This window comes from Urocitellus parryii, chromosome X (genome assembly GCF_045843805.1).
Source record: "Urocitellus parryii isolate mUroPar1 chromosome X, mUroPar1.hap1, whole genome shotgun sequence".
Classification (NCBI taxonomy): Eukaryota; Metazoa; Chordata; class Mammalia; order Rodentia; family Sciuridae; genus Urocitellus; species Urocitellus parryii.
The window spans coordinates 44,788,912-44,812,188 of record NC_135547.1 but is presented as its reverse complement, the minus strand read 5'-3'; the positions used below and the strand labels follow the sequence as shown (position 1 = coordinate 44,812,188).

Here is a 23,277-nt window from a genome sequence, read left to right as displayed (position 1 = left end):
CCTCCTTATGCCAAGAAATGGGTTGCCACTTGGGTCCTTGCTGGTGGGAGAGTAGCTGCCTAGTCCTGGCCCAGGGTTTGGCTGGGGCTGGGGGGAGGAGAGGGGAAACAAAGTCTCCATGTGTGAGATATTTGCTAGGAGCTCCAGCAACAGGATCTGTTCTTAGTTTTATCTAAACTGTAACTCTCAACAACCAAGGTTTCCCTTCCTTATCCATTCTGGTTGCTGGCACTATTTTCTGAGGAATGGAAAACAGGGTTAGACAATCTGTTCCACAGCCTCCCTAGCCTTCAGTGGAAGTATCACAGCCCCATGTGACACCTTCAACCAGCTAAGAAGCCAGAGGATTGGCCTGGTTCCTCTCAAAGGGGATGTAAACTTTGATGATGATGATAATGTTGATGATGATGAAGAAAGAAGAGGAGGATGAGGAGGGGGAATCACATCTCTGAAATGGCTGCCCATGGCTACAGCTCTGAAAGGAAGAGGTCTGGCAGCTGCCAGAGCCAGACCCTGTAGGATTACACGTAGCCCTCAGTGTATGTGGAGACAGTAGAGGAGCAAAAAGGGGGACTTGTTACCCTGGAAGTCTGCCTTGTTGGGCAGAGACCCTTTCTAACTTTTAAGACCACATGTCTTTTCTTCCCGCAGGGCTAATGCAACCATTTTTCCCCATCCAACTGTGCCTCAGGAAGAGGTTCCTGGGAATCCCCTCCTGTGTTTCAAACTAGGCAGTGTTTCAGAGACACAGAAAGCAATGGGCAGTATGAATAGTGTGTATGGACAGTGGTGGCTGGCTAACCTGCCACAGTGAGGGATTTACTGTCATGAGCCACTTGAGATCAGTGGAACAGCCCCAGAGAGCCTACAGACTGATGTCCCTCAACCCAGCCTGAAGGATTTTTCAAATGAGTGTTTTTTCAATAGACCACGCAAATTACAACTGTACTAAAGGGCATAGAATGAAAAATCTCTCTCCCACTCTAAATCCCCAACCTTTTCCCAGAGCAGCTGGTCTTAGCCGGCTATGTGCATTCTCCCAGAAATATCACATTTCTCTTGGACATGTTTTTCCTTTCTTCTGAGTGAGTCTGAATCTTAACTTTAATGGCTCCACTTTTCTGACCTCATGTTCAACCATACACAAAGTAGAGAAAACAGAATAATAAACCCATGTACCCATCATCCAGCTTTATCAAAATGTGGCCAATGTTATTTCATCTAACCTCAAAACTAAAATTTTCTGAAAAGGGAAAATTCCAGGTCTCATGACATTTCACCTGTAAATATTTCTCTATGCATCTCTAACTAATACAGACCCCCCATTTTTTAGTTGTAGTTAGACACAATACCTTTATTTTATTTATTTTTATGTGGTGCTGAGCATCAAACCTTGCACATGGTAGGTGAGCACTCTACCACTGAGCCACAACCCCAGCCCTGATACAGACCCTTTTTTAAGAAAGGAATCCTAGCTAGGTGCAGTGGCACACACCTATGGTCATACCTACTCTGGAGGCTGATGCAGGAGGATCATTGCAAGTTGGAGGCCAGCTTCAGCAACTGAGCAAGACCCATCTCAAAATTTAAAAAATAAAATGGACTGGGAAGGTTATTCAGTGGTAAAGCACCCCTGGGCTCAATTCCTAGTACCAATTTTTTTAAAAAAAATTAAAAAGTAATTATGATTGCTATTATCACAGCTAACATATAACAAAAATCATTTGTATAATTTAATCTTTACTGAATTTCCCTGATTTGTAATCCCACTGATCCTACAAACTATATGCAACTTACTTCTCTCCTGGATTTCAAACGTGGGCCTCCTACTTAGCCTGACAAATATAGAGGGTTGGAAACTTGGACCATAGCAGCCTGAAGCCTGCCCTTTCCCCCCCTTCCCAACTCCGGCTGCTGTCCAGGCCCAGCCTCTGTATTTAAGCATTGTTTCAGAGCACCGATCTTCCTGGCAACTTCTAAGCAATAAGGGTCTGAAGAGAGGTATTTTCTAGAGGTGTTTCTGTCCCTTGACTACTAATAGACACCCCATTGGTCAAGTGAAAAAAAGATAACATTGGCCCCCTGAAGTTAGGTAAGTATTTGATAGGCAAGATAAGTATTTGACAGGCAACATCTCTGTGTTCAGAGATCATAACAAACAAGAGGCCTCTTATAGGGCCACCCTGTCAGAGCTGGCCAAGTTTTCATGGTGACGGAGGTGGGTTATGTGGTCAACTGGTTTCTCTATACTACTGGTAGCTATTTGGTACTCCTCCAGTGCTCTTTCTTGAGTTTATTAATCTGATTATTTTGGCTTCCAGGTACTCTTTATCCCCAAGCCATGAACATCTTCCCCTTACAAATACATATCCTATTCACCATCTACTCCCATCTACCCTGGTACTGCTCCTTGAATCTTCAGGAGAGGCAGAAGGACACCTCCCCACATTTCAGGCTAGCTTAAATATATGAAATTTCTGGTCCTCGGACTTCAGTTCTCTTGGCCAGAAATGCATGGCCAAACCAATTGGCATAAAGTTGGGTGTGGAAAGTTCTAGTCACAAATGCATAGGATATAATACACTGCTAGCCAGCCAGCCTTCTATGCCAGTGCTAGAAGTACTGTAAGAAGCAGCCAGTTGCCTCCCCAAATTTGATCTGTGACGAAGTCATCATGGGGAGGAGAAGCAAACTCTTATCTCTAGATGCCCAAATGTTAACAGGTGATCCCAGCCTCTCACTGGTATTGTGCCTACTCTATCCTCTTTATCATCTTCTATATGGCCAAGGAGAAGTATACCGCTGGATTGGGCACTTGAATGCCTTCAGAGATTTCTGGGAGAAATTTGCTGGACTTCCCTGAATTTCAGCATTCATGCTATACATTGAAACAAGGAGAACCACTTGCCCTGTGGCCTTTAAGAATCTGGTACTATGGGATCACAGAGCAGAGAATGGAGGTAATATTGAAGTGTTTTGAAGTTATTTGCCAGAAAGTTGAATAACCAACCAAGCTGTGATCTAGGAGACCCAGATTCTCTGAGGGACCATCAGAACTACATGAAGCAAACTGTTTACGAGTTTCATACAATCCTGCATTGTTCCCACAGGCACCCAATGCAGGCAGCAGACTGCCACCATGAAGGCTAGCAGTGCCCTCTTGAGGAATCCACAGACACTGCAGCAACCCAGCTCAGGAACATTTTGCCAAGGGCACCCAGCAGAACCAATAGAAGCAGAATCACAGAAATAGGTGGGGGTGAGTGGATTAAAAAAGGCCTCTTGAGGGTGGTGGGAAGGGCCCAGGAGAAGAGTGCAGAGGGGTTCTCCAGCTATTATCAGGATATACAGAGTGACTGGAACACACCAGATCTTAGGGAGTTGGGAATCTTAAGGCACTGGGGACAGTGTCTGCGCCCCTTTCCTGCCTCTGGGCACAAGAGCAAGACAGAGGTAGGAAGATTTGTTCCACGAAGAAGAATGGAGAGAGAAAAAGAGGTGCGTGTGCATGTATGCATGTGCGCACACGTGCGCACACACAAACACAGATATGAAGTAACAGAGGTTGAGACTTGGGAGAAAATACAATCAATGATAAGACAGTAGATATGGAGGAAAGGAGAAGAGAAATGTACATTAAGGGAATGTGGTTGATGAATTCATATTTGTGAGTTTATTGGGGAAATATATTTTCTTCTGAGCAGTACAGCCATTCCCAGAGCTGCTGCTGAGAATCCAGGGAAAGATTTTGAGAGGGCTCAGCCTGAGAAATTTTCCCTGCTTGCAGAAAAAAAAATTGCTTGTCTATTTAAGTTGTGAAAGATCATCTCTTTGATGCCCTACATCAGAATGCCCAAAGTTTAGGCTCAGTTCCTTCTGTTGTCTGATGAGCTGAGGGCACCCATTTTGCAACTTCTTGCTCCTCCTCCTCCTCCTCCTTCAGGGCCATTTTGACAAGGGCCATCCAAAAGTATATTGCCAGCACAGTCTTACAACTGTGCTTCCACAGCAGGTATGGTCTATGGCTAGAGAAGGGGCTTGGGAGTGCAGGAGCCTTGGGATTCTCTATCCTCAGTCATGTGGTGTTAATGTGTTCTGTTCTGGAATGCTACTACTATACTGTTCTGTGATAGCTCAGATTATAGGGATCTTTTCACCTTGAGATGGTATAAGAGCAATGAATCTAGAGTTCTAGGACTCTGAGCAAGCTTCAAACATTGAAGGACTCCTGTATTCCAGTGGGTCCCTAGGGGCCTCTGCAGAAGACTAACCCATTTCCTAATAGCAGAGCCCAAGCCACAAATATGTCCAAGATCATGGTTTAAAGAGTAAACTGTAAGACACAGTCTTGCTTTTCTCACCACATAGGAAGATTGTAGGCTCTACTCAGTATTTCCCTCCTCTCCTCTCTTACTCCAAGGCAAACTACATGAAAAGTTCCAAGAGGCCATATGTTTCTTTTCTGGGGTCTTCCAACAGGTACTCCTCCTATTTATGCCAACCAGTTTCCTTATAGGCCATCCATGGTTAGACTTTGTCTTGTAGGTCAAGAGAGCTCTACTTGTCTGAGGCTTCTGAATGTAGAGCAAACACTGACAAAGTGCCCTGATAAATGCTGCTTAAGATTAGCCTGTTCTAGAAATCCTTCCCTGACTAACCCCACCTATCACTGGGTGATCAAATACCTTTACTTTCTTCAGAAATCACTATTATTGGTAAGGCAGATTTTATATATTATTTTCCTGTTTTTGCTGCTTGAACATTTTTTTCCCATGATGTTGTTTCTTTCTCTAAGGCAAATGCTATATTTCCTTTCTCCTCCTCTTCACCCCCACTGTCACCCAATGCTTCACCCAACCCATTCCCTGCTACTCCCTAGTCTGGCCTCAGGTCTCTGATGAAGACACTACATTCTTTCTACTATCTAATTCCTAGACTGTTATTGACTTGTCTCAAAGTTGATTATTCTCCTTGGAAATCACCCACATCCTTGACTCTGGCCTTTTCATTAGCCTATTCTGTGAATTCACACAGGTCTTGCTCTCCTCTGGGTCTCTGTTATTTTCTCTCTAAAATGATTATGGTTCTAGCCTCCCCCAACTTGCTCACAATCTGTTCATGAAATCAACAGCTTGCATTTTGTCCTCATTCAGCTGAAAAAAAGAAGGATTTGGAAGAAATTATTTTAAAAGACAATTTTTTTCTTCTTGATTATGTTTCTAGAGTTGGGAGGGGCAGGAGTCCTAATTTGCTAAGGAGTTAGGGGTGGGGAAAGGTGGACAGGGCCCATAGAAGCTAGAAATGAGGGGTAGGATTGGGGCAGATTTGGAAGAACTCTGGGAGATAACATGTAGGCTTTTGATCTTGACCCCCTCATCAGGGCTATCGGTTCCATGGCTTCTCATGCTTTTGCTGCCACATCCCACACCAAATAGTCCCCCAGAATCACTTGGAATCTTCTAGGATCTCTTCATTTTATTCTCACTCCTAGTCCACATTTCCAGGTATCTTTGCAGCAAAGTGAAATTCCAGAGAAGCCTTAGGTTAAAAGAAAAAAGAAAACAAAACAATTGGCAGTGAAAGACAGAAAGAGAAGATGGATCTCTTGAAGAAGGGAGTATCCCTGAGGAGGTGGGGACAAGGGGAGGAGAAGGGGAGGAGGAGAGGAGGAGGAAAGTGAGGCTGTCCCTTTAAGGGGGTTGGCTGTCAATCAGAAAGCCCTTTTCATTGCTGGAGAAGAGGACAAAGATACTCAGAGAGAAAAAGTAAAGGACCGAAGAAGGAGACTGGAGAGACCAGGATCCTTCCAGCTGAACAAAGTCAGCCGAAAAGCAGACTAGCCAGCCGGCTACAATTGGATTCAGAGTCCCAAAGACATGGGTGAGTTTCAAAAACTTTAGCATGGAAGATTCAAGCAGACAGAGGAATTCACAAGAGAATTCCCAACTTTGGGGTTTGGGATTTCCAATGGTTTAAATGAGTTGTATTTTGGCATTTGTTTTCTTTTTAAATTTCTTAGCATTCAATTAGATTAACCCCTTTTCTGTTGTACTGAACATGATGCTTTATTGTCAAAAAATTCTAATAGAACATGTGGGGTCCCACAAATTCCTGGAGAGAGTGACCAGCAGAATGGATGTGGTCATGTGTTCTCCTACCTCCTCACTTCCTTCTTCCTTCTCTTTTCCCCATGCTAAGGCCCTCGTTATTTCCAGGTCAGCTGGCATCCCTGGTTCTGTTGGAAGCAACTGAGTGTTGGCTAGCCTTCGGATATACAAAACAACTGCTTGCTTGATACAAAATTTGGACCCTATTTGGCATCAGTAGTAAGTTGGGGGATTTGGCAAACTGGATTCAGGCTTGGCCAGGGCTTATGAGGTCATTCTTAGGTTCGGGAAATGGAAGCAAAATCCTCAATGGCTTTTTTATGGGAAACAGATATGGGTGTGTGTATGTGTTTGTGTGTGTGCATGCATATAGGTGACCGTTTCTAATGAATATCACAGACTTAGCCTGAACCCCAGTTGGGACAAAGAGGCTGCTGGGACCTTAGGGCTCTTGATGAATTGGTTGAGAACTGAGGGCTTCTCTTAGTTCCATGAACAAAGAAAGAAGTGAGGAGGTTCTGATATCTGGTAGTTTATATTCAGAGTAAGGTGTAAAGAACAAAAGGGTCCATATAGGATGGCATGGAGACATGTAGACATTGCTCATGTTTGGCAAAACAAGGGTAGCAGCTTGAATATATCCTGAGTGAAATTAGACTCAATGTCCCATATATTGACCATCAATATAGTACCAAGTAGACAAGATCTATGGAGATGGGTTTTTCAAATATATTAAGACAGTATCAGCCTTTAGGTTGTTTCATCCCAAATCACAGAGAGAGCTTTTTGAAGCACATATTTAGGTATGATGGTTAAGAGGGCAGAGTTCTGGACTAGGACTCTGAATATCCAGGTTCAAATTTCAGATCTGCCTTTAATGAACTCTACAGCCTCAAGCAGGTCACTGTGAATCACCACTTCATCATCTGGAAAATGATGCTTTGTCTGCTTTCATGGCTGAGGATCAAGTATTGTTGTGCAAGTCCTTTGAAAATGGACAATCTAAAAAAAAAACAAAAAGAAAATGGACAATCTCTATATAACAATTGTAAATCATGATGATACCAAATATTATATAACATTTTATGAATTGGCTGACTCTTCTTCTTTCCAAGGTGTTTGGATTTGCTTTGGGCACAGTTTGTGTACTTGGGTAAGAATCATAGGACCAATTCATTGTGGCCAGGTGAGAGGTAAATTTTGGAGGAACTCAATTCCCTTCCTGGATAACATCAAGAACCCTCTCTATTGTCAAGGCATGTGATTGGGTGGGTTGACATTCAAAACACAGAGTGTTACTTCCTCTGTATGATGCAGAGTGTTACGTCCTTAGGGAATGAAAGCCCTGAAAAAGTGGAGTAAATAAGGCAATAACAGGATCAGTTTCCTGTTACAGAGGCAGGATGATTTCTTCTAGAGAAAGATTGACACAAATATGTCCACCATTGAGGGGTGTGTATTGGGTCCCAGCTAGTGGGGTGGACAATACTTGAACCAAGTACATATGATGCATTAGCCATTGAGTTTTCAGTGGCTAATGAAATTACTTTGTGAATTATAGGCTATCCCTAACAAGGTACTAAATTGCTATTACTTCTGATGTGGAGTTTCTTGCTGTTTAACTATTGCAGTAGACAAAGCATATCATAGAATCTGAGATTGGAAGGAACTTAGAAGTTATCTGACTAACTTTCAATGCAGAATTCATTTCTACAACAGTCAATTAAACATTCACACAGCCTCTTCTTATTTACCTCCAGGAACAGGAAGTTTACTATTTCAACCATGTAGATTATTTTAGGATTGGAAGTGAAGAGGAACACTGAATGTAGTGATGTCTGCACAAAAGGTTTTATGGGGGAAGTTAGAGCTCATTAAACTTTGTTCTGACTTAGGAGGGAGATGTTCCAAATGAGTGTTTGGGATACAATAGAACCGGAAAGGAGCCAAAGAGCAGCAGCTGATTATTCTCTGCTCAGTAACACAATGCCATTACTGAATAGCAAAATGTTGGCTTCTGCAAGCCTGTTGTTGTCTGAGAACAGTAGCTGTTACCTTGGTAACCAGACTTGGATGCTTCCCTCCAAAAGTGGCTATTTGCTGAGCAGCATGGTTTTGGCTGACTTAGAGTTAAGTGGGTGTAGCCCAGGTGGAAAAAAAATGTGAAGGCAAAGCAGAGGTCCACTTTTACCAAAAGAATGAGGATTAACTGAATTCCATCAAGGTGGCAAGAAAGCCACAAGAATGCCAGGTGTTAAAAAGAAACCATATGCAAATAAGTATGTTCACTTATTTTTCCTAGAGACACTGACTAAAATAATGAAGGGAGGCCTTCCCTACCCCACTTCTTACCTTGGTCCTGAAGAGTCACAGGAGCTCTTGGAAAATCAGAGAGATTATAAGATTTCTCCTGCTCCAGGGGGCTTTCACCCTGGCTCAGAGCTAGGAAAATGAGAAGTCTATTCAGCAGCCTGACAACAGAACTGTCCTTGCAGGGCTATCTGAGTAGTAACATCCTCAACCCAGGAGGGTGGGTGGGAGGGAACATATAGTCTCCAAACCTATTAAGGTAGAACCCCAGCCAGTGGCATCTTTTTCCATCTTACCTATTTGCATGTCATATTGTACTAACTCTTATGTCTTGAAAAAATACACAGATGTGTCCTCTCTTCCCATGGAACTTCAAGTCTAGAGATCAATTCAGGGCAGTAACATGATCAGGAAGAGTCTCATCAACCACAGTAGGTAAACAGAGCATTTTTCCCTTCCTTTTCCACTCACAGGTTCTACCCAGTGCTAAACTTACATCAAAAGCTCAGCAAATACTGATTGATTAATCTCTTCTTGGCTATTGCAAAATGGTCTTAAGGGCCATCTCTTAGCTCTTCACTGGCCTCTGAGCTCTCTGCCAAGCAGGGCTCTGCAAAATAGTCAGTGACATCCCAAGGAAAATAACAAGATCAGCCTCACACTGCTACCAAGGAAAGAGGAAAAGTTGGTAGGAGAGTGACCTAAAGAACTTCTCTCTCTAGGTCCAGGTATTTGTTCATCTCTCCAAAGATGGGAATAGTGGAGACCATTTGCCAGGGATAGATTTTAATAGTCAAACTTGTACCTCAGCCTCCTAATGTTTGCACATAAATTTGTGGGGGTGGGGAGAGAGAGAAAAGGAGTATAGGAAACAAGGTGGTCCAGATGCTGTGTCCATGGTAATAATAATACCATTAAAGAGGAGGCTGGGATTCCTTGTCATCTAACCTTGTCCACATGACTGAGTCCACATGACTATCTAGCAGGCTTGGATTCCCAGGCTCCAATGGCTACAGGGCTCCTTTCCAGCACTTCAACGTGGCAGAAGTGCTGATATCATGTAGAACAGACAGGATCATAGGCAGGGCTTTGTCTGACCAGGCTAGGGCCAAAGCAAAAGTCTTTGTCTCAGGAACCTCCTGATGATTGTTGTTTTACTCCTAGAACCCACCCACTGATCCCCATCTGTCCCTAGTACCAGTCACGGCTGCTCTAGTATCTTGGCCCTGTCAACTGCTATAGGCCCTTATCAAGGAGGCCTCTGTTCATGGGGTGAGGTTAAGGGGTGGGTTCTGGTAGGAGGGTAAGACTGTAGTGCAGATTAGAGACTTAGGGAGATGGGGCCAGTTTCTCACTCAATGAGACCGCCTGTTATTTAGCTCTATTGTATAGGGTTCTTCTATCTCTCCCTTTGTCAGCTGGATTTAAGGGACAAGCTAGGAATTGTGCAGGGTACAATTGGTCTTTTTCTACCATTCCTTTCGATGAAAGCCCTTCCTCTCTTCCCTTTGATGAGTTCCCAGATTCACACTGAATTTCCATCATGGAGCTGGTTCTTGAGGCGTGCCCAGGGCATGGGAAAGGAGGGAGGGCTTGGGAGCTCTTGGCTACTGCTTAAAGAGACAGCATCAGGATCAACACAGTCACTGGGATGGACCTGGATCTGAATTGCAATGGTCCTGTTAATCTCTGTCAAAGAACATTGTGAGAAGTGCCTATTACAGATTGATTAGACTTATTTGGGGGAGTTTACAGGTAAATGTATCCAACTCTAAACTGATTTCTTTCCTTTGCTTGCATTTGGTCCACAGGACTTGGTTTTATCCATTTCATTACTTGATAATAGGTAGCTTTGTTTTTTGATTCATAGATATAATAGTTTGTTCTCCCAAACAAGATTCTCTCAAGAAAAGGGACTGGGCCTCCAAATTACTTCTATTTCTCATAGTGCTTAGGTCACTGCTAATGTGTTTAATGCTTGTGCTGAATCCATATAAACAGAAATAAAAGGAAAGCACTAGAGAGGGTCATTAGTTTTCTCTATGATCTCTCATCAAAGTCAGGCAGTTTAATCCGATTGAATTGCATTGGGTAATGTTATTACTATACAGTTCTTTTATGCCAACTCTACCATGTTTCTGTCTGTACTTAGCCTGGAAATGTGAGGATGTCTCTTCAGAGAGCCAAGGAACTTCTCTTCCTGATTTCTCACATGTTTCCTGAATCCACTTCACACCCTTTTAACCATGAAGTGTTCTGAAATGGAGACGTTGTGGTTTTAAGACTATTGTTCACACATTCCCAAGCTCATTTCTTGGTTTGTGAAAAATCAAAGTGAACCCAGTGGACCTTTTTCAGAATTCTTTGTCACTTACTTTGATGAAAAGACAGTTTCTTGTATGTTCTGAGGTTTTCCAAGTTGGAATTCAAATTGATTTTTGCTTAGATTAAGATTCTTCACTTCTACTGAACTTAAATACCCTCAGAACAAATCTTTCATCTCAATCGTGAAAAGATGGACATCCAGTGCTTACGCTGATAATGTTGAACTGTTTGCAGCTCAACAGTGATTGATTTATCCAAAGCTATTTATTTCAGACGTCATTAAAATCTCATTAAAGCCTACGTCCTTCTTGTCTCTTGATTTAAGCAACAGTGCAACAGAAAAAAAGGGACGAAAACTTATCTAAGCTCTAAGAAAACAAAGACAAATGGATGTAAAAAGAAAACATCACTTGGTGATTCACAGTTGCTCCCATGGCTTAGCCCTTTGTCACCCAGTAATAATACTACATATGACACTTTCTGATTGTTTGAATGATGGTCAAGGAATCAAATATACTAAGGATAATTTATCCTCTAATTTTTTTAAATTTTTAAAAATTATTTTTAGTCCTTGATGGACATTTATTTTATTTATGTGTGGAGCTGAGAATCTAACCCAGTGCCTCACGCATACTAGGCAAGTGCGCTACCACTGAGCCACAGCCCCAGCCCCCAATTTATCCTCTAATGTTTAAAGGCAGGTTATCTTAATGTGATGAGATGAAAAACCATCCTTAGTGTGTTGTTTAGAAGGGACATCAGCTAAAACTAGAGTGAAATTCTCTGTTTGCCTAGCAAGAGTTCAAGTTCCTCCATTTCTAATCATACCTGTACCACCATTTAGCCCCTCCCATGGTGAAAAGGCAGGGATGAGTGAGTGGGCCCAGGATGGCCACTTGCTAGGGTGGATGACCCTCCTTACTCTGGGCTAAACAAACAGTCCTGCTGTTGTTTTCTGGGTCTAACCCCTTCCCCACCCTAGGCCTGCAGGCCCTTGCAGAATACCAATGAGGCTCCTGAGATCTTAGGAGAAACAAGGCTTCTTTGTCTAGGGAAGCTATGGAGGGCTCTGTCCAAGCCCTGACCCTGTGCTGGGGAGAGAGGGAACACTGGGGTCACTGACCATCCCTTCCCCCAACCCCCTGTCTTCAGATACCTTCTTTACTAGAAGAATCAACAAGTTTGAGACTGGGGAGGAATAAGAAAGGCAGGGAAGGAAAATAATAGTACTGTTGACTTCCAAGTACCCGTTCTTGATTTACAGGATACATCTAATATTTTATTGAAAAAAAGAAAGGAGGATCAGTTTCTGGAATGCCTCCTGAGAACAGTGATTAGTTTCAGCTGTTGTATTTTCATCTCTGGCATATATGTGTGCATGTGCCCATTTGTGAACATGTGTATGTGTGCACGTGTGTGTACAAACACTCCACAGGCCAGCACAGATGAAGCATTTTTATCAAGTATACTTGCAGAGTTCATGCTGAGTAAACAGCTTCCACTCACATTAGCACAGCTACAAACTGTTTCTTATGGAGGCCAAGTTTTCTGGCAGCAGAGCTTCAGTTCATAGAAAAGGAAAGAAACTCAAATCTGCTGCAAATGTTTGCTATGTATTTCACTTGGCTTGGGCTTCCAAGCCTCTTCTCTAACATGATACATAAGGATCTTTGGAGAAGAAACTCTTTGAAGTTCAGGGAAGGGCTGTAATTTCAGGAGATGGTGGGTACTAGCTCTTAATCATTTTGTGGCTCTAGGAATAGAGACATGCCTCTATCTCAACTTTCCCATCATAGAGAAAATTTGGTACTTGAGAATATGTTCACATTGATGCAGTTTAGCCATGCAGATCACGAAGTGTTCAAGCACTCAAGGATAAAAAGAAGCTGCAGTATTATTAAGAGAAGCAGGCAAAGGATTCCCATTTCCCCTGGTATCATGATATAGATAAGGGAACTTGTCTTGAAAGAATGCTTGAACATGAAAATCCAAACCTAAGACATTAATAGAATTAATTTTCATTCTATTCATCCAAAATAGCACCTTCTCAGCACATTTGCTGATTATTTGTGTGTATGCATACTATATGAATAGATCTATAAGTTAGTATGAATAGAGAAATGCATATATTTAATTTATATGTGTGTATACATTACATATAAAATATATAATGTGTATATGTACACATACATGCATATAGAAAGTTTGTGTGTGTGTATATACATGTTTATACAAGTATATGTACACATACGTGTATAAATTAAGAATTTTTGTTTGTGGAACTTAACATTTTCATTTTTCCACCTTTTAGGGATCTGGCCAAGAAGCCAGAGGGAACCATCCATTTACCCATCTAGTCAGTCATCTGTTTGGCATTTGACATACTTCATTCATGAAGTATGTCATATATTTCCCCTTAGAAAATGGGACTAGTACTTGGGACATAGCTGCTTCCAGAGCCTGTGACTTGTATGCCTTTCTCATTTCTCAGCAACACTGGCATGGGGATGGTGTATCGGATCTGAGAATCTTGGGGACTCTTAGCATTTTGAGATACCTGTGTGTCCCAAGTCCTAGTGTATTTTTCTCATGCCAGAAATATGTTTTATGCTTTGATGACTTTGTATAAACTTCCTTTGAGGCATATTGACAAAATTTCAGTGTAGGACAATGGGTAGGGATGTTTGACAAGCTGCAGTATGGGCTGGGGGGCAAAACAACCATTTGACCTACCCCCAAATCACTAAGCCTACATTTTTAAAAAATTTTCTAACAGATACAACATTTTTATGCCTTTTAAAAAATTTATTCATTTTTATGTGGTGTGGAGGATCGAACCCAGTGCCTCGCACATACTAGGCAAGTGCTCTGCCACTGAGCCACAACCCCAGCCCCACTAAGCCTACATTTTTTTAAAAAAGTATTTTTTAGTTATAGATGAATGCGATACATTTATTTTATTTATTTATTTTTATGTGTGGCTGAGGATTGAACCCAGTGCCATACACATGCTAGACAAGTGTTCTACCGCTGAGCCACAACCCCAGCTACAACCCCAGCCCTAAGCCTGCATTTTTATTTTTGTAATAGTAATCTTCCTATTATCATTTCTTGTCCTATACCAGTTTCCTTTTTTCTTTGGAATCTTTCTCACACATCTAGACCAAGAAGAATTAAGCATCTCTTGCAAAAATTATTCTCAATATTCAGCAACATCCAGGACATGAAATTTCCAATGTTTTTTCCACCTGGAATTCTCTTTAAGCCCAAATCCTGTCTTATAATACCAATATCTCTGGTTTTTACTCATCTCTTCTGAACACCAAGCACATTTACCCTGTATAATCATTTACTTGGCTGCCTGGAATTGTTAGTTGAGAATATTAGGTGTACCTAGTTAATTACTCCTCAGTGAACTAAGTGCTCCCATCTGGTAGAGTCTGTATCTTTTCTGTCTTCATATCCCATAAAATACCCAGCACAATGCTGGGCACAGAGTAAGCATTCCATAAATAATTGATGAATGACTGAAACAAACAGACTGGAACAACATAAAAAGAAGAACTGATTCCATAATCTCTTTGCCTTGCTACTTGAATTACTGAACTGTTTTTAAAATACCATAAGTTCTGGGAATTAAAGGTAAGGATTTATTTTCAAGAACGAAACAAAATAAGGATTTTATATCAATCTCACATTTCCAAAGCCCCAAATTCTAGATTCTCCTGATTTTAGACTCCAGGGTGATCATTTTATCCATATTTGGGAGCCTAGGAGCTGCCAGGTACAGCAGAGTTGCATGAGGGCATGAGCTACCTAATGTGCATGCCTGACTTTTTCCCCCTTTTCTTCCCCAGGTTTGTTAGAGTGCTGTGCAAGATGTCTGGTAGGGGCCCCATTTGCTTCCCTGGTGGCCACTGGATTGTGTTTCTTTGGGGTGGCACTGTTCTGTGGCTGTGGACATGAAGCACTCACTGGCACAGAAAAGCTAATTGAGACTTATTTCTCCAAAAACTACCAGGACTATGAGTATCTCATCAATGTGTAAGTACCTATCCTCCTACAGAAATTCATCTCTTTTTCCTTTTCTCCATCCTGAAGCTACAGAACTCATCAGTACCTTTGTGACTAGTAGGGAAAAGGAGTGGAGTGAGGCAGGATTCTTGAGTATTCTCTCTGTGTTCATATTCCACTTATACCACATCAGAAGCCCTAAATGAGGGGAGAGTACCAGATTCATAGAGATGGTAGTCTGCCTGCCTGCCATTCCATCCTACCCACTCCTCATTTCCTCATCCATGTTCTATTTCTGCTGGATATGGTTAATATTGCTTGAGTTGCCTCCACAATGGTAGATATAGAGAACCCAAGGGAGGCACAATGACTAGATAGAGTGGGGTCACTTCTTGGTTTGATACACTGCTTGCATCTGCTCAGGCTTAGTACTGAGTTTCTCCTGCTCCTAGAGCAGTTAGGTTACTGTTCTTTCATCTTTCCCTTTTTACCTAGCTCCTCCTTCCTGTGAGGTAGCATCTCTGAAGGATCAGGCAAGAAGGGCAGGGCCTTTGTTCTCTAGGTTGCAGGGTAAGCAAGGGTGGGTAGAGGAACCTGTGCTTCTGGTCACCTGCTCTCTGTCTTCATTTTCTTCAATAAAGATAAGGTGAAACCCTGGAACAGTGATTAGTGATTCCTCTAAAGAACCTCTATCCTTGTTAATGTGCCCATTTAGATGTATACCTCACTTGTGTGAGAAAAGATCTGGGTCCTCAATGAATATGAATGTCTGGTCTCAATGCAGGATCCATGCCTTCCAGTATGTCATCTATGGAACTGCCTCTTTCTTCTTCCTTTATGGAGCCCTCCTGCTGGCTGAGGGCTTCTACACCACCGGCGCAGTGAGGCAGATCTTTGGCGACTACAAGACCACCATCTGCGGCAAGGGCCTGAGTGCAACGGTAACAGGGGGCCAGAAGGGGAGGGGTTCCAGAGGCCAACATCAAGCTCATTCTTTGGAGCGGGTGTGTCATTGTTTGGGAAAATGGCTAGGACATCCCGACAAGGTGATCATCCTCAGGATTTTGTGACAATAACAAGGGGTGGGGGAAAATTGGGCGTGAGTCTGTGGCCTCATCCCCACCCAAGACAAGGTCCTGTCTCAGGACCTGGCTTTTGAGTGAGGAAGCGATGGCCACAGCCGAACGAGAGGTCAGGAAGAACGTGGTGCCTGGCCGGCTTAGCCTCACTTCACAGATTCCCTAGAAAATTTCATCTTGAAATGAAAAACATGAGTTTTCTGGGATGCTTTGTATAATCAGACCATTTCTAAGCCATCTGTTGGTATCTCTTTACTCCCTTCTTAGCAGGGACCACAAGAGTGGATCTGACTGTACAAGAGTGTAAAATGCTCATGGGATTGAGTCTTAGACATCTGATCTGAGAGGGAGAGTGGATCATAGAAATTAAAAAATTGACTTCAAGGTGGAATGCATAATATTCTGGGATCTTACACTGTTGGGGGTCCCAGACTGAATTAGAGTAGACTTGCATATTTAATGTTTTGTCTCTGCCTGAGGGCTATCCATGCTTCTAGTAAGACATACATTGGTTTTCAGTTGATCTTTCGGGAGCTGGGCTGGGTTATGGCTCAGAGGTAGAGTGTTTGCCTATAAGTGCAAGGCTCTGGGTTCTATCTTTAACATCACAAAAAAATTGGGGGGGGGGCTAAATATGTGTGGGTTGTGGCGATCTCTTTTTGTGGCCAGCAGTTAGCTTAGAAGGGTTTTTATATCTAAAATTTAAATTTCCTATTGGCTTTGCTCAATCACTAGGGAACAAAAATCTTGTGACAAGGAACATTTTCTAAGCTCAGCCGAAGGCACAAAATGGCACGACTTTCTTTCAAGATCTGTTTTGATTTCTTTACACCTTATCTGCCCAAAAATTTCCCTGAAGCCTCTCTAACCCAGGGATCCTCCTCACTCCAACCCCCACCCGTTCCCCCTACCATCCCTCATACTTGGGGCCGGTTCTCTAGTAAATACTGCCAGTGATACATGGCAGAGATGCCCTGTTCACTAATTTCATTTGGGGGAGATCTCTGGAATCTGGTTTCATTGGCTTATGCCACTCCAGTGTCTCCCAGTTGTATTTCAACATCTGCAGGCTGATGCTGGTTTCTAACCACCCCATGTCAATTGTTTTAGTTTGTGGGCATCACCTATGCCCTGACCGTTGTGTGGCTCCTGGTGTTTGCCTGCTCAGCTGTGCCTGTGTACATTTACTTCAATACATGGACCACCTGCCAGTCTATTGCCTTCCCCAGCAAGACTTCTGCCAGTATAGGCAGCCTCTGTGCTGATGCCAGAATGTATGGTAAGTTAGGGTATGGGTGTCTTAGCTCCCCTACCAATTATGGAAGTGACATATATTTGTTTCTTTTCATAGGGTAAGGGGGTGGTGATTATGAGAGAAATATAAGATGATGAACACTTGAGTCTTAGGTTGTTAATCCCTTCCCACTGAAACCAGAGATGTTTCTTCCCTGGGAAGGGTACTTGGAAGTGGTGGGAGTTTTCTTGGTTATTCATACTGCTTGCTCTATTCTGATGGACTGCTGTTCCCAACCCCAGAGCAGCACATTTCAATAACAAACAGAAGATTTCATATCTATTCAGTACCACCTTTGATTTTTTTGTAAGTCTCTAGAAAAGAGGACCCTGATTATTGGCAACATGCAACTTTACAACCAGGATAATTAGAGAAGGCTCTAGGGGAAACTCTTCAATGTGGCCCCATATTCCATGAAGCTTACCGTGGTTGATTTGTGCATCTTCCTTAGGTGTTCTCCCATGGAATGCTTTCCCAGGCAAAGTTTGTGGCTCCAACCTTCTGTCCATCTGCAAAACAGCTGAGGTAAGTGGTCCAATTGGTCTATTTTGCAATACAATGACAAATACCATAGAAATTTCTGTCTGTGGCCTTCAATTTTCAAGACTCAAATTTCTCTTTGTTGGATTTGGAGTTAACAGATTGTCTCTCTACAAAATATTGCCTAAGTATGCTTGAGCCAAAGAGCATGGATGGTGAAAACAAATTCCCAAAAATTTCTCCCCTAAAAAAGAAATGTGTAGCTTTAGGTAAATATAGAGCTTAATAGCAGAATTCCCCAAATGAAAATTTACATTCTTTTAGTTAAAAACCTCATCAAAAGAATGGGCTGTGTGCAGAGACACACATGGTTTCTATAAAACACTTTCAATTTGGAACTTCTTAATCTCTAATGAGAGGTAAAATAAGTACATTTGGAAAATGTACTATTGAGAATAGATATTATACACAAATGAGGCAGGGGAATAAAAGTAAATCCTGGAGAGGAAGGCAGTAAACTACTTCTTTTTTTTTTTTTTTTTTGGTACTGAAGTTTGAACCACTGAGCTATATCCCTAGCCCTCTTTATTTTATTTATATATTTTTTTTTAATTTTGAGAAAAGGCCTCACTAAGTTGCTGGGATTATGGGTATGTGCCACTATGCCTGGCTTATAAACTATTTCTTTGAAGGCAAAGTATTGACTTTAAACTTTGGAATCCTGGGTATAACTATAGGGAATAAGTTGATTCTTTGGTAGCACTATCTTTTGTGTTCTGGGTACTATGGTGTACATTACAGATTGGGAGGTCTACATTTAGAGAAGTGAAAATAGTAATTAGAGATGCAGAATTAACACACAAGGACGATATCAACATGTTTGAAAAACTGCATTTGTAATTAATAGTGGAGCATGTTTTTTGCTGCTACAAGAAATAGTTTTTCCTCTTGGATTTTTCTACAGTTTCAAATGACCTTCCACCTGTTTATTGCTGCATTTGTGGGGGCTGCAGCCACACTGGTTTCCCTGGTAAGTAGTTTTTGAATGATTTTGCAAACAAATGGTCCTGAGATAGCTTGGGTATGATTATGCTAAAAGACAAGAAAATGACTCCTTTCAAATATGAAATGCTGGAGAGAATCTACTAGGAAGATATAGTAAGGTATAGGGCTATATATTTCTTCTTTGGGTTGGCAAGGCAGAAATACTTCAGGAATTAGATGGGAAGAAGGAAAGTGGCATTGAGAAAAGAGAAGGTAAGAGATTAGTCATGACTGATAATTTAGAGCATTTACGAATCATGTAATATTGCCAAGTGCATTGCAGTGAAAATTATAGTTAATTCTCAGCACAGCTGAGTCTGATTGGTGACAAGAATCATGAAAATTGCTAACATGATTTGCTATAGCTTAGGATTCTATGTGCTATAAATATGAGTCCATTTTGAAACTCTCCAGTGGATCTGCTTGCTCTCAGGGAAATACTGGAAGGACCTCCTAACATTATTAGAATTGCAATTCTATGTTCCAGGTCTTTCCCACAGTGTTACAGTGCAGTGTTAAATGAAGTGTGCTTCATTCACTATGAAGATTAAAAACCTAAGATATTAAGGGGTAAATCAATTTACCTGAAGTCATTGAATAAACAATGAACAGAAAAGAATGAGATCACAGAATCCTCCTCCTATTGCTGAGGCTTTCATGCAAAGTCAACTAATTTCTCACTTAGTAAAATAGAGCAATCAGCAGGAGAAGTCTATGTTATGACTGTGTGTCTACACCAAACAGTCTATGACTGCAAGTCACTCTGATGTATGGATGTGGCAAAAGCCATGCATTGTTCACTTCCTTGAGGAAAACTCAATGCTAGGTCAAGCATAGTTGTGACATAAGTCCTTATTGATTCAACTCTCCAGTAGTGGGCCATTGAAAGGAAATGTCTCAGGGGGATTTCTAATCAGCATGTAGAGAGAAGCCTGGGATGTGCTATCTTAGGAAGAGCAGGATTTTCCCCTTTATTCAGTTATGATTTCATTTCTCCCCTTCTTCACTCCCAAAAGGATTTGAGGAGGGAGAGCTTCCTTGTCTACTGTCACTCATATTTTCTCCTGTTCCCTACAGCTCACCTTCATGATTGCTGCCACTTACAACTTCGCTGTCCTTAAACTCATGGGCCGAGGCACCAAGTTCTGATGTTCCATAAAACTCCCCCTTTGTCTAATAGCAAGGCTCTAACCACACAGCCAACAATGCTGCGTCTCCCATCTTAACTCTGCCTTTGCCGCTGACTGGCCCTCTTTTTACTTGATGAGTGTAACAAGAAAGAAGGGTCTTGCAGTGATTAATGTCTCTGTGGACTCTCCCTCTCATGGACCTCTTTTAGTCATTTTTCTTCATAGCTGGTTCCTGCGAGAAATGGGAAATGCCCGAGAAGGTGACTCCCCAACTGCAAGTCACAAGGAATGGAGGCTCAAATTCAATTTCCTTATAACTCCTGAGGACCAGTCAGTGCTTTCTTCTCAAAGGGCACTTCCACTGATAGAAACAAAGTGGAAAGAAAGATGCTCAGGTAGAGAGAAGGAATGTCCTTGGTCCCCTTGCCATCTAGAGGAGCCAAATATATTCTCCTTGGTGTACAAAACAGGAAAACCATTCCTGTATCCCTATTACCACTGAAGATAGAAGAAAAAAACAGCAAAACAATAAGAGCATTTTCCCAAATCTGCCTGTTGCATCTGGGAGAAGGGGGTCAAAGCAAGGATCTTTCACCCTTAGAAAGAGAGCGCTGACCCTGATGGTGATGAACTCTTGAAGCCCTAACTCAGCCAACCTTACTTATAGCATAAGGGAGCGCATAGTGTCTGTGTAGACAAAGAGGGCATCTGGCCTTACACCTCTTTAGGAAGAGAAACAGGGTGTTGTCAGCATCTTCTCACTCCCTTCTCCTTGATAACAGCTACCATGACAACCCTGTGGTTTCCAAGGAGCCGAGAATAGAAAGAAACTAGCTTATGGGAAAAACAGACTGGTCTAAGGAGCAGCAGTTACTGTTGGCTAACGGTGTAACTCAAGATGGCCCTCTGGTAGACACAGGATAGATAACTTTTTGGATAGCATGTCTTTTTTTCTGTTAATTAGTTGTGTACTCTGGCCTCTGTCATATCTTCACAATGGTGCTCTTTTCATGGGGTTTTATCCATTCAGTCATAGTAGGTGATTTGAAGATCTTGATTTGTTTCAGAATGATGCACATTTCACAGTTTCCAGTTTGTTTATTGCTTGTTTGGGGTTGTATCAGAAAGGGCTAGAGAATGATTTTTGGATTATAATTCTTCTAGAAAGAGGAAAGTTGAAGAGTAAGCATAACAAATGATATTTACAATTAGCTAGTTGCTTGAATCTGTTGGAATTTTCTACAAATATTCTGCTGTTTGCAGAAACAGATCTGATGAATCTGAACCTCAATTTGAATATCCTGTTTGATCGTTCTTTCTAGCTAATGGGAGATGATTTACTTAGCAGTGTTTTCTTGGTGTGTTAAAAGTTAGGTTTAATGTAGAGGTTATTTTCTTCTGGTATAGATCACATAATAGAATGTACCAGCTGTCAGCTATTCAGTTAGTAAGCTTCCATGGAAAAGGACAGAAAGAGTTTAAACCTGAGTAGTTCCCAGTCTTTTCCTGTTTTCGTTAACTTTGGGTAGATAAACTTATCTGATTGGTTGTTATTGAAAGGACAGTTTCTACTGTAGCTCTTTTGTTGTAAAGAGTTACTTGCTCTTTTCCCCAAAAGTGGTCTCAGCAGTGTTTAAGGAGATACAAAATCTTTACAAAAAGACACTTGATACTTGTTTTCAGACCAGTATACAAGATAAGCTTCCAGGCTGCATAGAGGAAGGAGAGGGAAAAAGTTCTATGAGAAACCAATCAAGATCAAGGGAAGTGAAGTAATCTGTACCTTGTGTTTTATTTTTATTTAATAACATAGTAAGTAACCAACCCTCCCCTGAAAACCTCACATGCATACATACACACATGTACACACACAAAGAGAGTTAATCAACTGAAAGTGTTTCCTTCATTTCTGATATAGAATTTCAATTTTAACACACATAAAGAATAAACTTTTAGAAACTTATCTTACAAAATGTATTTTATAAAATTAAAGAAAATAAAATTAAGAATGTTCTCAAACATTGTCTCCTTTGAGTGAATTGTTCTGTTTGATCTCATGATAGAAACTTAAGAATTGTATCTTGTTGAAGAAGTTTATTTTTCAGGTCACCTAAGTCATTCTCTGAAATAAATAGTAGATAAATAGATCACTTCTATTTTTATAGCTGGAGACACTAAGAAATAGAGGCAAAGAAATTTTCCCAAAGAAATCCAGTGAGTACCCCACTGTGCAGCCCAGCTGCCCCTGTCTGCAGTCTGAGCCCCATGTCCTGTGCTAGCCCCTCTGACAGGCTCCTCACATGGCTAATGGGCATGTGTGCCCAGTGAAGCTGGCTGCCCAGTTGCAAACCAGGTACACTCAGGAAGGCACCAGTGACTGTTACCACCCTGTCCAGAAGGGACCACAAAGAGTGAAGCAGAGAGGCAGAGCCTGTGAAGGCACATTGGCTGCTCTGGTCCTCAAAGAATTTGGTGTATCAGAAGATGAATTAATCTACTGCAAATGCATAACTCCAATATTCACATGCAGGAACTCTCACCCCCAGTTGTTGGTAATAAGAGGTAGAACTTGTGGGGCTCTACCCTCTCTAATGGGATTAATGTCCTATGAAGCTTCCAGAGCTGCCTGGCCCTTCCATCTCTCCTATCACCATGGAGACGGCATCCTTGAGTAGTGGGCCCCAACCAGACACTGGGTATGTCTCTGCCAGCACTTTGATTTGGATTTCCTAGCTTCAGAAATAATAAATAAATTTCTGTTGTTTATTAAAAAAATAAATAAATACACTTGCAGAGTTTGGGCTAGAACTCCAGGTCTTGATACCAATTCATCACCTATTTAAAGGTTTCTTCTATCTTTGAAGTTGGGTGTGAGAGTGTTCTGCTAATTCAAATAGGTTACCTCTTCTCTGTCCTAGTGGTGCTCCATCCCCTGGTGTGTATAGGATTAAATTATTACCTTTACTTTAAATTGTTTGGCCACTTCAATAATGATAGGGTGGTGCTTCATACATGACTAATACTTAGTTTTGTCTGGAAAGTACTAGATGAAAGGTTTGAAGCTTTTTTTAAAGAGATGAGCCTTTAGCTATCTTGCCCAGGCCAACCTTGAACTCCTCAAGCTCAAGCAGCCTCCAAGACTGCAAGTGTGGGCTGGGTATAATGTTTACAGGGCAGAGCAGATAAGTCAAGACAATGTAAATGTAAACAGGCTAAGGCAGGGCACCATTTAAATAAATTAGTGACACCCACTTCCCTGGATGGCTTAGCCCACTAGTCCACCTGACATAGCATTAAAGCCCTAGAACAATGCTACGTTAAAATTTGGCACATTTGGGCAGCAGACTGATGACCTGCCTAAGGAAAGATAACTTAAAATTGCTATAGACTCATTGCCCCATAGTTGAAGCTAGCAAAGAGCATGATGGGTGAGAAAGGAGGCTTTAGCTGGAGGCAACAAGTCAGTCAGCAGTTAAGGAGCTCCATTCAAAAGT

At 41.7% G+C, this 23,277-nt stretch overlaps 1 protein-coding gene across 2 annotated transcripts; it reads left to right on the top strand.

Annotated features, from left to right (window-relative positions):
- Positions 1-5,781: 5,781 nt before the first annotated feature.
- Plp1 (proteolipid protein 1) lies at positions 5,782-21,716 on the top strand. 2 transcript variants are annotated; one of them, XM_026402872.2, is made up of 7 exons: positions 5,782-5,880; positions 14,600-14,786; positions 15,541-15,697; positions 16,946-17,114; positions 17,581-17,654; positions 18,574-18,639; positions 19,731-21,716. In XM_026402872.2, the coding sequence occupies exons 1-7, from the start codon at positions 5,877-5,879 to the stop codon at positions 19,800-19,802; spliced, it is 729 nt and encodes a 242-aa protein (XP_026258657.1). In that variant the 5' UTR covers positions 5,782-5,876; the 3' UTR covers positions 19,803-21,716. The 2 variants fall into 2 exon arrangements, with proteins under 2 accessions (XP_026258657.1, XP_026258656.1); XM_026402871.2 differs by having other exon boundaries at positions 15,541-15,802.
- Positions 21,717-23,277: the final 1,561 nt, after the last annotated feature.

Excerpts from the sequence above, each read along its gene's own strand:
- Plp1 (XM_026402871.2), top strand. Across the intron at positions 14,787-15,540 it reads TATGAGTATCTCATCAATGT|GATCCATGCCTTCCAGTATG; the intron begins GTAAGTACCTAT and ends GTCTCAATGCAG. Across the intron at positions 17,115-17,580 it reads TGCTGATGCCAGAATGTATG|GTGTTCTCCCATGGAATGCT; the intron begins GTAAGTTAGGGT and ends CATCTTCCTTAG.